Source organism: Colletotrichum higginsianum, chromosome 3 (assembly GCF_001672515.1).
Source record: "Colletotrichum higginsianum IMI 349063 chromosome 3, whole genome shotgun sequence".
Taxonomy (NCBI): domain Eukaryota; kingdom Fungi; phylum Ascomycota; class Sordariomycetes; order Glomerellales; family Glomerellaceae; genus Colletotrichum; species Colletotrichum higginsianum.
The window spans coordinates 3917609-3933475 of record NC_030956.1 but is presented as its reverse complement, the minus strand read 5'-3'; the positions used below and the strand labels follow the sequence as shown (position 1 = coordinate 3933475).

Sequence of the window (15867 nt, the reverse complement as noted above, 5' to 3'; positions counted from 1 at the left end):
GTAATTATATAAGCTATTAGAGCTTCTAGTATATTATAATAATTTTACTTTTAATAAAATATTAAATTTCCTATTTAAATAATTTAGTATAACTATTTATAAGTTAACTCTTAACTAGTAACTTTAAGTAGCTAAGTAAATATTAAAAAAGATTTATTTAATTACTACTTAATAAGATAAAGATCTTTAATGCACTTAATTATATTGTATATAGTAGTATAGCCTGCAGTAGCTTATATTTATTAATAAGTTTAGTATTAATAAGTGTATAAGTATATAAAGAATAGAATAAGTACTAAAAAGTCTTATAGCCTATTAAATAATTATACTTAAATAAGAGTAATAGTATTAAATTTTACTAACTCTTACTCTTAATAGTATTATTAATATTGTAATATACTTAGGAATAATAAATAGTAATAACTTCTTTATATAGATAATGTAGAGTCTATTACTAAAGTATAATACCTTTCCTACACTAACGTACACGCATAGCGAGTCGGCCAACATAGCGAGCCGGCCACTCCTTATCGCTAGAAAAAGCCCCTTTTCTAACTATTTATTAAAAAGTAGATTCTTAACTAATAAAGACCTAGTTTTTAGTATTAGATAACGATAAGAGTTAGATTTTAAGAAATAATATTGTAGAAATTATTGTCTCTTCCTAACCCTAGGTTCTTAGTAATCCTCTTATCTAGAGGCCTAGATAAGAGGTAAGCTTAGTAATATAGGCTAGAAAGAGATAATAATTTTAATACTATTATTTCTTAAAATCTAACTCTTATCGTTATCTAATGCTAAAAACTAGGTCTTTATTAGTTAAGAATCTACTTTTTAATAAATAGTTAGAAAAGGGGCTTTTTCTAGCGATAAGGAGTGGCCGGCTCGCTATGTTGGCCGACTCGCTATGCGTGTACGTTAAGGTTAATTATTATAATAAATAATATAAGTTTTTATTATTAATAAGATATTAAAGAAGCCTATAATACTACTAGTATTATTCTTAAGTTTCTCCCTCTATACTTACTAGACTTTAACTTAATTAAGGAGTTTTTTAGTAACTTAAAGAGGCTATTTTAAAAGTAATACTCTATATAGAACTAGGATGAGGCTAATAATTAAGACTTTAAAGACTTATTAGTAGACTACATAGTAGAGGTTAAATAAGGGATAAGGCAAATAGAAAGCTACTTTTACTACTCCTTTATTAATTTTAAGAGTATAGAAAGGATTTTTAATAATCTTATTATTATACAGAATATAGAAGTATATTTTAGCTAGAGTAGTATTAAGAGTACTTTAGAGGTAATGTAATTACTATTATTAAAATAGGCTATAGTTAAGATAAATAATAAAAATAATATATTAAAAATAGCTTTATAGGCTCTTTATATTAAAGTAAAATCTCTATTGTAGTATATTTACTACTTACTAATCTCTCTATTACTCCTATTATTTACCTACCTCTTTACCTATTTACTACTTAAATATAACTCTATTAATAAACTACTATTTTTAACTTAAATTAAATTAGTAGCCTTTGCACTTAGTAGGTTAATAGTATTATTTTTGTAGTTATTATTATTATTAATATTAAAGTATTAACTTTAAAAGTTATTAGGGAGTAATTAATTTAATTAGAGGCTTAGTAATAAGATTAAGCTTAGCCCTAGAGGTAAGAATACAAATAGTACATTTGTAAAGGTAGTTAATTAGTAGGTTATTAATTAAGAGTATATATATTTACTAAATCTCTCTTTTTTAATTAAGTAATTTTAAATAGTCCCTTTATTAACTTTAACTCCTTTAGTAATTTTATCCTCTTTAATAATTAGGCTACTAATGCGCAATAATTTACTTAGTTGCTTAAGTGTATTAGCTACAATTAATAATTATTGCAACTACTTACAAAAGCCCTATATAGTAAGAAAATCCTTAATTAACTACTTTAGTAGTCTAATAAGGCTAATAAGTATACTTAACTCTAAAAAGTATACAATTAGTAATTACTAGATAATTGCAAGACTGAATATAATTAATTTAAATTACTTAAGGGCCTTATTTATACTACTTTTACTTACTTATTAATTACTTTCTTAATTAATAAACTACTTAATAAATTTACTTACTTTAATCTACCTACTTAATAATAACTTCTCTTTATATTACAGTAGTAATAATAATAGTATTAAATTAGCCCTTCTTAATAGTATTTGCAGTAGTAGCTTAAGTAGTATTAAGTTAATTAGTTAATACTACTAAGGAGGAGGGAACTAGAAGTATTAAGGTTATCTTAATTAGCCTAGCTCTCTACTACTACTAAAGGATAAGTTAACTACTGTATTTCCTATAGTATTATTACTTATTAGATATATTGCAGTTAATTTAATTAGTTAGCTTGCAGTAGTCTTATTATTTATATTCTACTTTACTATACTCTTTACTCTACTTTTTACTATACTCTTTATAGTATACTATTAAGTAAAGGCTACTATTATACTTAGTAGAGGGTTATTAATAGAGGTATTTAACTACTACTTTAGTATTACCTCTTACTATAACTTAAAGTTATATAGTATAAGCTAAAAGTACTCCCTTTTAATAATAAAGTACTAATTAGTATTAGGGCTTTACTTACTACTATTGTAATAGCTTATCTAATTAGTATATTAATAATACTTTATTAGCTACTAAAATAACCTCTCTTTTAACTTTACTTATTTAATAATTTTATTAATTATTTTATTTAATGTAGCCTTCTTTACCTTAAAGTGCAGAGGGCAACTATAAGGCTTTTATAATAGTATTTTAGCTACTCTAGTTAGCTTATTTATAGCTACTACTATTTTTAACTATACTAGAGTACTTAAGGCTAATGCAATTATCCTAACTATATATATAATTTTAATAGTAAAAAATATATCTAAAAGGTATTAATTAATTAACTTAAGTTGCTTAGTAATAGTAGCCTATAGTAAGACTAGCTATTTACTATTTATAGTACTAAAGTTATTATAAAAGTATATAACTAATATTTTTGTAGTTACTTTCCTTTTACTAAACTTAATTAATATTTATCTCTTTATTAAGTAGTATTACTCTTAAAGTTAGCTTTAAATATAATTCCTTATCTCCTTTAATAATTACTTATTCTATTGTATAATTATAATATTACTAGCTAATAATATCTTTAGCTACTATACAATTTAAAAAGGGCGAATAATTAGTACTAATACTATACTAAGAAACTAGAGCTTAATTAAGAAGTATATATTTACCTTATAAGGCTTAAGGAGTAAAAGTGCAGCTGTATTTTATTATTACTATAAGGGTAATAAAGTATGCAACTGTAGAGCTTGCAATAGAGTCTTAAAGGGAGTTTTAAATAAATTATTAAGAGTATTAAATTGTATAGTTATTTTGCAATTATTAGAGTCTTTAATAATTTTAAGGTAGCTATAAGTGCAGCCTTTATTAATTGTATTATTTTTATAGCTCTAAGATTTTTACTATTTTGTACTCTTTTTGTAGCCTTTATTAATTATATTATTTTTGTAACTCTAAGACTTTTACTATTTTGTACTCTTTTTGCAGCCTTTAACGTACACGCATAGCGAGTCGGCCAACATAGCGAGCCGGCCACTCCTTATCGCTAGAAAAAGCCCCTTTTCTAACTATTTATTAAAAAGTAGATTCTTAACTAATAAAGACCTAGTTTTTAGTATTAGATAACGATAAGAGTTAGATTTTAAGAAATAATATTGTAGAAATTATTGTCTCTTCCTAACCCTAGGTTCTTAGTAATCCTCTTATCTAGAGGCCTAGATAAGAGGTAAGCTTAGTAATATAGGCTAGAAAGAGATAATAATTTTAATACTATTATTTCTTAAAATCTAACTCTTATCGTTATCTAATGCTAAAAACTAGGTCTTTATTAGTTAAGAATCTACTTTTTAATAAATAGTTAGAAAAGGGGCTTTTTCTAGCGATAAGGAGTGGCCGGCTCGCTATGTTGGCCGACTCGCTATGCGTGTACGTTATTAATTATATTATTTTTATAGTTTTTATTAATTATATTATTTTTGTAGTTTTTATTAATTATATTAATTTTGCAGCTTTTATTACTTGTATTAATTTTATAGTCTTAAGACTTTTACTACTTTATACTCCTTTCTATAATTTTTTTTATTACTTTACTTACTGCAATTAGCCTCTTTATTATTAATATAATTAACTTTAATTTTACTTATAGTAATAGCTACTTAATAATAATTCTTATTTAACTACTTAATAGCTTACTAGTAAATAGATTTCTTAATAGTATTATAATAATAACTGTAGTATGCGCAGCCTTATATACTTAAGTACTATTAGCTAATAGTACTAAAAATAGCTCCTCTATATTACTAGCTGCAACTGTAGTAGTATTAGGCTATTATTTTAGTAGTATTCTATTATTATTACTAGTTAATTAAAGCTATTTAGATATTTAAATATACGCAAAGTGCAGCCTTTTTGTAAGGTTACCCCCCCCTAGCTGGCCCTGGCTAGGGGTAGTGTGTGAAATCTGGCGATCTTGCTGACTACGCACAGACGCATTATTTAATTACGAATGCTGCTAATGCAACGGACTGTAATTGACTGAGGCTGTTGTGGCTAGTGTGCCTAGCGACTGAGGCTGAACTTCTCGGTCCCAAAACTCGAGGCTTCCAAACTCCTGATCGCGGTTGCTTCGTCGTCAAGTCTCACCGCGCTCAATTCGTTCAAGTCCGTATTTTGGCTATCTTTGCAAGCTCTCAGAAGCTCCAGGCACCTACGAAGAAGCTTCTTGGCACCGAAAATTCGACATTTCACGATGGCTGCTGTTGAGCAGGATCCCCTGTTCCTGCTACGGCAATCCATCGCATCCAAGCGACCTGCAGTCCCGACAGCGTCCGCCGATGCGTCTGCACCCGAAGTAGCCCTCTCGAAAGCCACTCATCTGCTCTTCTCTCACCCAGCCCCAGTATCGGTATTGCTTTCGACACCCACGCGCTTCATCTCCAGCGACCGCCCTGTCGACCTGCGATCAATTTACTTCGCTTGGCTGAACAAGGATGTCGCAATTCCCGAGTACAATGCAAGCGCGACTCGCCTCAACGAGGAATTGGGCAGCCTCGGGACGGTCCAGAACCTTGCTTTCGTCGAACGTCTAGATCTGTTCACCTGGCTGGAAGGCGCTAGTGAAGAGAGTGAGCACATCAAGCCGTTGGCCAGCGACAAGGACGGCAAGGAGGGAACTGGCGCGAGCGCGTCTAAGACTGCGCCGGCGACCGCAGCTAGCCGAGCTGGGCGCGGCACATTGGACCCTCGACTGGCGGTTATCTATAACGGCGAGCGCAAGATGGGTGACCGCAACTCGGTGTTGCGCGGCGTGAAGCCCACAGTGAGTCGCGCAAAGCGCCAGGTCTCAACTTACGTGCAGCTAACGTGAGGCTTTCCAGGACTTCTCCCACGTCCGCAAGCTCGCCGTTCCCTTTATACAGAAGAAACCTCATGGCGCAGCGAGCATCAGCACGAACCCGTCGCTCCCCATCAACCAGAAGGCCCCGACGCGTCGGCCGGACCCCATCATCCTCCTATCGCCTTCCGCCTCGTCACTGCTCCGGCTGTCCAATATTCGATCCTTCCTCGAGGGAGGACGTTATGTGCAACCCGACGGCAGTGCCGCCGCCAGTATGCTGCACGTCTCTCGTGTCATGAAGGACATCGACCCTTCGCGGCCCATGCGCTTTATCCTTGTTGAAGGCCCCGAGCAGTTCAAGCCCGAGTACTGGAACCGCGTCGTCGCTGTCTTCACCACGGGCCAGTCTTGGCAGTTCAAGAACTACAAGTGGAGCTCCCCTCCGGACCTCTTCCGCCGCGTTCTGGGTATCTTCATCGGCTGGCGCGGCGAGCAGCCGCCCGACAGCGTCAAGGAATGGGGACATCGTGTGTTGCAGCTAGGTGTCGACAGATGGCGTGACGGTACTGGAGCTCAGGAGGCTGCGAAGTTCAGGGACAAGGAGGCCGCGGAGTCGATCTGGAGGGCCATCGAGGCGAACATGAAGAACAAGGGATGGACGAAGACCACCGCGCCCAGTCAACTCTGAAGGCGGAGGAGGGGATAATCAGGGCGGCTATGCTCGACAAACGTCTCTAGGCATCCGTAGGAAGACGGCCACGAACTTACAGTACATGTATTATCAAATGGGGCTGGAAAACAATTCACAGCGAAGGCGTTCAAGGGCTGTTTTTGCGCAGCAAGGCGAATGACGGGAGACTCCTCTTCCGTGTGGCTGGGAGGGATGCTAGGGGCTAGTCTGGTTACCACGATATCAACATATTCAGGGTCGAAATATTTGAAGGCGAACATGAGGTTCATGCCACCTTGACGACGGAGATATTAGAAATGACCAATTGAGGATTTCCGATTTCCATTTAGCAAGGCCATACATAACGTGAACTGCATTCGAACGGATAGAAAGAATCGGGTCAAAGGGAACTCAAGTCACCCACCAGCCTTCATATTGGTGATTGTTTGTTAGTCGCCTCGGCCGGATACATTGAGCTGTCCCAGGTTCTTGGTTCTAGAGACAGCGGGGGTGGGGCCAAAGTTTGACGTCGTAGGTACACTTACTTACATACCTAGGTACGTAGGTAAGGCTGGGCAGACCTTGGGTCCGATAGTGTATCATCTGGCCAAGCAGGAAGACTTATGCGAGTTAAACATGCGATGGAAGAATCGTTAGCAGACTTTGGCGCGAGACGCATGTTGGCGTAGCCGTCCGTTGAGAGGGAGAGGCTGACGTCGGTCCGGCCAGCGCAGCGGTTAGTTGCCTGCAGGCCGCGGACCGGGCTCATGCGGGGGAGGCGATCAGTTAGGGGTGCGTCCAGGCTCACGCTAGGCATAAACAGCTACAGGTGGAGGGCGTTGAGAGGGCAACGTCGGTCGAGACAAATCGGAGGGGAAGTGTGCTGACTTTGATTTAGGAGACAACTCTGATAGGCATGATGACTTCAGGAATGCTGGAGAATCTTTTGAACCCTCTTGCAAATGAAGCCTGGCCTTCTGCCTTATAGCCTGTTTCCAAGTTAGGTTCATGGGCGGTCTCTTGCTTCCCTAGAGTCCCTCAACCGGGGATCTACACTATTATAGCCAGCTACTTGGGTAGCGTTAGCTTGGCCCTGTACGAGGTGATCGAAGATCGGGTTGGTCTTCGCCCCCCCTTCTCTTCCCAAGAACATAGGAAGTTGGAGTGCCCCGACATGAGCCATTTTTCAGGGGAGGCAGTGCTCTCAGCATCCATACTAGGTCGACGGCAAGGTAAGGCAAAGTCGGATCGTTAGAGCAGGCGGGTGGCTTGACTGGCACGGTTGGCGTTGCTGACTCGAGGAGTTGCGCGTGACGCCTCCCGAGATCCCCAACTACAACGGTGGCTTATTAGAACCAGGTTGAGAGTACACTACTTACTACCCAGGTTGGTAGCTGGCACGGCTGGCCAGGTTGACGGAAGGATGCTTAGGCCTCCTGGATGAATCGAGCATGGCTTCAGTCAAGGTCCCCTACCACCGCCAGCAGACTGAATACAAGAAGCACGCGCCGCGCGTGTTGTGACTTGTGGGTGAGCGATTGGGGGTCGGAGCAAAAAAACAACAACCGGACGACTTTCATGGAAAGCGAGGAGCTGAGGCGTCCTTTTTTGGAGGGGCAGCATAGAGGACAGTGATCAAACTAGCCGGGGGGTCCCTGAATTCCCTTCCAAAAATTTAGACCCTTTTCATCCCTCCTGCTGCCCGCGCAACCGCACAGAAGGACTGTCAACATTAACGGTTCACTTAATATTTGCTTCTTCCCTTTTGGTCTCACACCTATCGGATGCGGCTCTCCTCCCTCTTTCTTTCTTCCTTCCTTCATTCCCACCTTTCTGAGCGACCTTTCTTCCTCTTTGGAACAACGTTTACGCCTCCCCGAACTTGAACAGTCTCGGTCATCCACCCAGCATTCGCGAGAAGCGAACAGCCTCCCAGTTTTGTATCGGCCGCGGCTGGCATTTTGACGTCATCTGGGTAAGTTGCTTTCCGCATACGCATGTTGCAATCACATCTGCCCAATCATCATCATATGACCCCCATCTTGTTGCAAGCGCCGAAGAAAGTTGGCGAGGAACTGACCACACTGGCGGACGCTTTGCTGTGCTGCCGCTTCCCAACTTCGGATATTGGATAACTGCTGCGACCATCTCAGCCTGACCCAATCTCTCCTTTGAACTGCGTCTTCAGATCGCTACTCTTCGTCTACTTCCCCCCTGCCGCCGTGCAGCGGTTGCTGTCTCCAACATAGCGCTGCGACCTGCAAGTGACAACAGACCGTGGGGCCATTACAGATTGTCGGGCCAGCAACTGACAATCATCTTCCGTCTGCCACCAACTGCTCTACTCGCGTGCTACACTCAACGGCTGCCTACCCTACTCCTCCTCCAGACACCACTACCGCCGTGTCCTCCTGCGGCGAAATTTCTCGTGCGCGCGAATGCCTATGCTAGTTTGTTCCAACTTTTCTCGTGACACTGCCGCTGACATCTTCGCTGCCTCTAGCCCTTCATTCTTTTGCTTTTCTTCCCCTCCATTGCGAACAACGACCGCTTTCGACCACATCTTCCAAACGACGACAACAGCCTTCTGTCCGAGAATCTTGGAAAATCCGCGACTTCTCTGATAGCAACCGCTTCTCGACTTGTTATTTTCCTCACACCGAACCGCGCTATTTGGACAACGTCAGCTACCAAGCTTTGCAAGCTTCGACGGCACGTCACTTGCTCAGCCACTGTTGACGCAGCCTCAGATTTCACCACTAAGATATACGCCACACGACAACTTGCCAATCCAGCCAACGTTTCCGACAGCTCAACTTGAAAGGACAGCTTCAACAACGCCAAATGTCTTTCTGACCCGGTGGTTTGTGCGCAATTCAATAGCCCGGACCTTACAGGATCGCCCAAGACTTGGCGTGCGGTTTTTTTTTGGGGGGGGGCGAATTAGACAACCGAACCTTCATTAGGCTGTTGATAGCCTCTCAGAAACTTCAGGATGGGAGGAGTCGATATGAGCCGCGACTACTACGCGGACCTAGAGCTTCCAGCGGACGCTGATACCAACGAAATCAAGAAGCAGTTCCGCAAGCTTGGTATGGCAAGATCTCTCTCTCGTGCATGTTGGACCCCTTTGCTAAATCCATGGCAGCACTCAAGTACCATCCCGATCGTAATCCGGGCCGAGAGGCCGAAGTCAATTCCAGGTTCCAGATCATCCAGTCGGCCCACGAGGTCCTTACGGACCCCCAGCAGAGGGCCAAGTACGATGCTGGACGGACGCGATCAAGATACCCCACGGCCTCTGGAGTGCGAGGTAACCCCTGGCAGAACGCCGGCGCCAACTTCCCGCCCCCTCCTCGTCGCAATGCAACGGCTCGTAACCCTCCTCCGCCTCCCCCAGCTTCAGGAGCGAGCAGATATCGCAATTTTGCCTCAGGCGCTGCCCCTACGGCCAAAGCACAGCAGGCGAGAGACGACCCGGAAGCGAAGCGGAATGCGTGGCACGCGTTTGAGAACATGAAGGGTGGCCGCGGCAGCCAGTCCCAGTCCCAGTCCCAGTCCCAGTCCCAGTCCCAACCAAAGACCAAACCCGAGCCTCCAAAACGACCAGTACCACGGACTCCATCCCAGAAACAGAGAGCCGATGCTTCGTTTGGACGCAAGGGTGGCTACACTCCACACTCACCAGTTCCCCGAGACGAGCCCCCGGTGAACACCTCCAACTACTCCACCTCTTCTCGGCACACTAACATCTTCGCGGACAATGTTCGCAGACAACAAGAGGCAGGCGTACCGGATCCTCTTGCTCAATTCCGTGAAGCGTATTCGGAAACTCGCCAGAGCACCCCGTACACAGCCAATGGCGGAGAGAAGACCAACCCGTTTGATGGAATCCCCATCGGACGGGCCAAGAGCACTCGTGAAAGCCCCCGGCCACCCGAGGAAGGGTATGGCCCCAATCTTTCTCCCGGCAGCGCTCGAACACGCGCGCAGAGTGTCCCTCGCCAGGCAAGAACTGAGCCCTCGAGCCCGAGAACGTCGACATCGACGCCGCAAGGTGATCGTCCAAATTCATCGAACGCCACCGCGTCCCACTCGCCTAAAGACCCGTTTCGATCCCGCGCAAGCGCTCGATACACGCCGCCGAACACTGCTGCCGGCCCTTCCGCTGAAAACAGCCAGCCAAACCCCACAACTTCACAAAACTACAATGGTACATTCGTTTCACCGTAAGAGCCGAGCTAAAGCTGACGTCGACGGCAGGAACTAGCAACACTCAGGCGACAGCAACGCCCAAAGGGTCCTCCATGTACGACTCCTCTTATCCCTCAGCTCCTTTTTCTTCTTTGGCATTTTCTCAGTCCAATTTTGCTTCTGCGCACAGCAGCAACCTTGGAACATCCACAACTCGGCAATCACGAGCTTCACAGCGTCATGTAGCGGAGCACTCAAGCGACGGCATGGTGTTCGAGTCACCGTCTCCTAGTGGGGACAGCTCGAGAAGTCACTCTCTGACGCCGTTTGAGCTGAAGCAGGGCGAACTTCTGAGCAGGCTTGTCAAAAGGCAGGCCCCGGACCTGACGCCGCTCGGTCGTGACAAGCGCCATACCACTGCCTCTGAGCATGACGTTTCTGTAGATCAAGCTGACGAGAGAGCCGATAGCTTCAATTTCCCGATCGACGACGACACTTTCACACGCACCGCGCCGCAGCAATCAACTTTCAGCCGGAGGAGCACAGATGATATTAACACTAGCTTTGTCAATGGAGATGGCTCAGAGGCTTACAAATTCAGTGCTGGCAGCCCCATCCAAGATCAAGCTGCCAAGGTTCGTTCGCAGTCTGGAAGTCGCGTAGGCCGTCGATCCCCGATCAAGCGTCCAAGCCTGCGACACCATAAAGACACTTCTGGCCTGCCGGCAGGTTCTCCTTCTGCTGATGGAAGATTTGACGCACAGGACTGGACACAGCAGATTGGGGCACAGAACTTCGTGCCGGCACAATCAGTGTCGACATCCCCAACTCGCATCTCGCGAGTGAACTCCCGGAAGGTCAAGATCAAGCCAACGGCGGGAGGCAACGCGGGCCTGGTGAATGACGAGTATGACAGTGACGAGGAGAGCGAGTGGCGTGGGCGCAAGTCAACAGCCGAGCCTGTCGGGGCGAAGAGCCCGAATGCGATGGACATTGACCCCCCGCAGACCGGGGCCGCTCCGCGGAGAGACCAATCAAACGGCGTCAGGAATATTCCTGTCGAGCCATCTCGCCCGGAATGGAGGCCTGGCAATGTGAATGGGATGCAAGAGACCGGCCCCACGCTCCCTGCGCGAAAGTCAGACTTCAATCCTAATGCTGCTGGTTCCGAGGACAGCGAGGAATTTAGGGCCAGCCTTGCCGACCTCAAGAACGTGGCGCCATTCACACAGAATTCGGGCTTGGGCTCTCTCGGTGATCTCAAGATGAACCTTCCGTTCGACAGCCAGCCCTCGACCCGAGCACCCATCGAGAAGGAGAAGAAGCCATCACTCGATTTCCCAGTAATCCCTCAGGCGCCTCGACCTCCGCCGACGTTCGCAGTCAATCTCAAGCCTACGGGAGGTGCTTGGCAGAAGTACACGCAAGACTTTCAGAACTATGTCATGAGATGGGAGATCTTCAACGCTCAAGTCATCGAGCACTTCAACGCTCGCAAAGCTAACATTGCCGATCTTCGAGCTCGAAAGAGTTACTCTTTTCTCGTATCTCGCGGCGACGATGAAATCACGGAGTATCTGGAATGGATGGCACAAGACAAGGAGGTTCGAAGAAAGTGGGCTGTTGCGTGCGAGGACCACGAGGCCCGCATTCGGGAGTTCATGGTATACAAGGGCAAGATGGCGGCGTGATGGAGCGACGTTTCGCTCTGACGCATGCTCTTCTTGTACTTGAAGGATTCTATCATCTGATTTCTGGTACTGAGGTGTTCTCACAACTTTGACGACAGCTTGGAATGGATGGGGGGTATGACACGGAACGATACCCGGCATTTGGGGAGGATACTCATCGCGCTCCGACTTTGTCTCTCTTTCATTACCTGTGGTTTTTTGCCAAATCCGCGTTGCACATTCACATCGGCCGTCTTCATCTCACAACGGCGGCGTTCGATTACGACGTAGAGGAGGGAAGGAAGCGTGTGTGTACACCGTACACCTCGTATTTGCGCTACATCTTTCACAGCTTGGTCTTTCGCATTGGGGTTCGGGGTTCTTATTAGTCACATCGCCCTAGAAACGGTCCATAGAGGCCAGTTCTTGGTCGTCTCATGCCTTGGTTACCTAGGATGGAAGGGATGATTCCTGTAACATGTGTTAGACTACTGATCACGTTCAAGGCACTAGCATTCTTAGCCCTTCGCGAGAGACGGGAAGATAGACAATTGACTCCACTTAAATCTAGTTTCATCTTATGGTGATGCTTGTTTGGTTCAGTATAGGGCAAGGCGCTGGCTTAATCAGAACAGGAGAGTAACAACCAATACCGTTTTGCCTTTTCGACGTAGGAACTACCTGGCGCTGTGGTAAACTGGATAATGGGGAGTAACTGATGGTGATCTAGCTCCCGCCTGATCAATCGGCAGCCTAGGGCAGGCAGTAGGGGTTATCTATTCACTGACTAACAGTTGGAAACTTTTCGCTCGAACCCTGCCTTGTTCTTCTTGCCCCTTCGTTCTCTCCTTTTTGGCGTCGTGGCCTATGTCAACCTCGAACTTTCGGTTTGCCACCGTCTTTCACTGTCCTATTTGGCTCAGTATCTTCTGCGCTGCTCTCATACGTTTCGTTGAGGATGTTGAGCGCCATGATCATTACGGAAATACTTCGCTTCCTCTCCCTCTTTGCCATGTTGTTTCTCCTGGCACTCTGCCTCGTCTTTCACCTCCTTGCTCACGTCGTGTTTTACCCGGTTTTGTTTCTGGGGATACAATTCATCAATATCGTTTCCGACACAATAGTCTCAGTATTAAGAGGGAGGGCTGGGCCTGCCTAGGTACCTTAAGACAGGTACCCCTCAACGACTCGTCGAGATATACAGCTTCGACCACTCTTTATCTCAACGAGGAAGAACTAGTGCTTCAATCTTACACACCTTCATAAATTATTTCCCCAAGGACAGACCGAATCGCCGGAACCGGTCAACTGAAGTAGCCCAAGATTACCGACTTTGCTGATTTCCGGAGACACGTTCACAGGCCCCGAAGCTGCAGACATTCTGATTCATTAAATCATCAACCCCCCCACCCAAATCCAAATCACCTTATTTCATATGATGGTAAGAAAGTACCAGAAGCCGCAAGTGTACAGGCATCAAAGCCAATATTACTGGAGTTGGCTTCCTAAACATTTCTACCGTGATGTGTAGGTTGCCTGGATTTCTGAAGTTCCTGCCCCTTTCCATGTTGTCGAGTTGGAAACGGTCAGAGCACCATCCTGACTGCCGAACTCGTCTAAAAATATTGTCTGGATCAATGTTTTTGCAAAAAGACATGTTTGATACGAGCCTTAGTATTGGTCATTGGGCTGTTGGGTCATCAGACTAACAATTCTCTTGCAGAATCAGCGTGCTGGCTGAACATGGCTTGCAAAGGCAGAAGTAAAGGAGGAAGGAGGTGTCTTGCTCTTACTTGCCGTGGACTTTCCTTCACTTGCCTTCCTTCCCAATTCATCGAGCAACTTCTTCCAGCATTCCCCCCAACAAAATACCCTCTTCTGCCACTCCACCTCTTCTCTCACTTTCATCCCTCATCCTCAACAACCACCACTTCCTCTCATCTCACTAGCCACCTAATTGCCGTAAACGCCGGACATCTATCGCCAACCTCGAAAGTAAGCGAGCCATCCTTCCCTACACACGTCACTTTCTCACATATTCTCCTTGTCTTCTCATCACCTCCTGCACCTCGCTATTACTCACATGTCTGTCCCTGGCGTATGCGTTCCTGATAACCCGGCTGACTTTCCCATTAGAACCCGACATTACCATACATTCGAGATGGCCGACCCCAAGGACAACGCTTCATCCTCCGCCAATGCTTCCGAGAAAGCTCCGGCGGGTGGCCGTGTAGGCGCCTGGACCGACGCCGAGCGCGTAAGTCTCTTTCCCTCATCCACTTGTTCATATTGAGCATCCGCTCACTTCGGTTCAACCAACCAGTACCAGCTCTTGCTTCGCGTTCTCGCGGTTCTGCTTCCTGATGGCAAGGGAGTCGATTGGAAGAACATCAACATGCCCAACCGTACCCTCAAAGCGATCCAAGGCCAATGGACTTCGATCGTAGTCCAGATGCGTGAGCTCGGCATGGAAGGCGAGGGTAACACCGCCGCTCCCAAGGCCAAAAGTCGTAAGTTGCTACTTCATTCACGCTTATTTAGCATCTTAGCGCTAATGAATGTCTTCGAAGCTCGCAAGAAGGCGGCGCCGAAGCAAAAGGCTACTGCTGCCGGTGACGGACAAAACGCCAACGAGGATACCGGCGACGATCAGGATGACGAGGAGACCAAGAAGAAAGCCACTCCCAAGAAGCGCGCCGCTGCCACCAGTGCTGGTGAGTGTTTGGTTGCCACTTCCTCTGCGAAAGAAACCGTTACTGAACTCCCCCTGAACAGACAGCACTCCCAAAAAGCGTCGTACTCCTGCCAAGAAGTCGGCCCCCAAGGTCGAGAACGATGCCGAGTCTGATAATGAGGCTGCCGTTCCGAAGAAGGAGGACGAGAACGGTGATGATGATTTGGCCGGAGCCGTCTAAAGTCGTCGCCCCATCTTGACCTCGCCCGACTAGGATGCTTTGACTACGCCACCATTGATGCGGGTTGCTAGTTGACAACACTCATCGATTTTTCTTTTGGGACGAGTATCACGACAATTTAGCTTAGTTCATGGACAAGACTGGCAACATCCTGTTGCTGTCACATCACCTGGATAGGTCTTCTTCGCGTTAGGGCAGCATCTGAAGATACTGGGCATATGCACTCTGAAGAACAAGGTTTTCTTAGGTAGCCACGGCTAGCAGGATCGAAAAGGAATATTCTGCACACTCACTCTCCTGACTAGGCACACACCTCATATTGCGAAGGTGCTGAAGCCGCAGTGGGTGGTGGTGATGAAGACTGGAGGCGTCCGTCGCTCGGTCATTGACAGACTTATCATCGGACGAATGGGTTTGCCGGGGGCAGAATCCAAGGCTGGGTGCGTATCAGCCGATCACTCGAGCAGGACATTGTGAGACCTGCATATTGTTGCAGTCTAGAATCTTGACGATGGTGGTGTGCAGCGTGAGAGTATGATCCATCTCGTCCCATCTAAAGCTGCGGCCCAGGCACACACCCGTTGACGTCTACCTGTCGAGACTGTTAGGCGATCCTTGCCATGCTGCCATGCCGGCCTAGCGAAGGCTACAGGCTCTCAAGGGACGCTAGTGTGACATTACATCAGCAACTGGGGACGACAGCGGGTCCAAAGCAGGGATGGGCGCTCACCCGGGACACATGCACCCATATAAGCGGGCTCTTATGCATCTAGCCTGGTGATCTGGTCTGGGTGACCCCCATATTGGACAGATCCTGTTGTTTGCCATCGTGCCGCACCTGAAATTTTCGACGACGACGACGACGACGACGACGACGACAGACCGAGTAGAAAAAAAGCTGTTGGTTCTTGGGGTAATTCTCTTATTTCCGCCATCAAAACCTTAGGGAACTTCTTGCAACTCGGCTTCAGGTCC

At 45.6% G+C, this 15867-nt stretch overlaps 3 protein-coding genes across 3 annotated transcripts; all 3 read left to right on the top strand.

Annotated features, from left to right (window-relative positions):
- Nucleotides 1–4855: 4855 nt before the first annotated feature.
- CH63R_04706 (Cdc73 family RNA pol II accessory factor) lies at nt 4856–6131 on the top strand (the record flags this gene model as incomplete). The annotated part of the gene is made up of 2 exons (XM_018299681.1): nt 4856–5425; nt 5484–6131. 2 exons carry the CDS (start codon nt 4856–4858, stop codon nt 6129–6131), a joined length of 1218 nt encoding a protein of 405 aa, XP_018160927.1.
- Nucleotides 6132–9108: 2977 nt separating this feature from the next.
- Nucleotides 9109–11998, top strand: CH63R_04705 (DnaJ domain-containing protein; the record flags this gene model as incomplete). Its single annotated transcript, XM_018299680.1, has 3 exons — nt 9109–9205; nt 9262–10326; nt 10377–11998. 3 exons carry the CDS (start codon nt 9109–9111, stop codon nt 11996–11998), a joined length of 2784 nt encoding a protein of 927 aa, XP_018160926.1.
- Nucleotides 11999–14138: 2140 nt separating this feature from the next.
- Nucleotides 14139–14892, top strand: CH63R_04704 (uncharacterized protein; the record flags this gene model as incomplete). The annotated part of the gene is made up of 4 exons (XM_018299679.1): nt 14139–14234; nt 14301–14487; nt 14548–14691; nt 14753–14892. 4 exons carry the CDS (start codon nt 14139–14141, stop codon nt 14890–14892), a joined length of 567 nt encoding a protein of 188 aa, XP_018160925.1.
- Nucleotides 14893–15867: the final 975 nt, after the last annotated feature.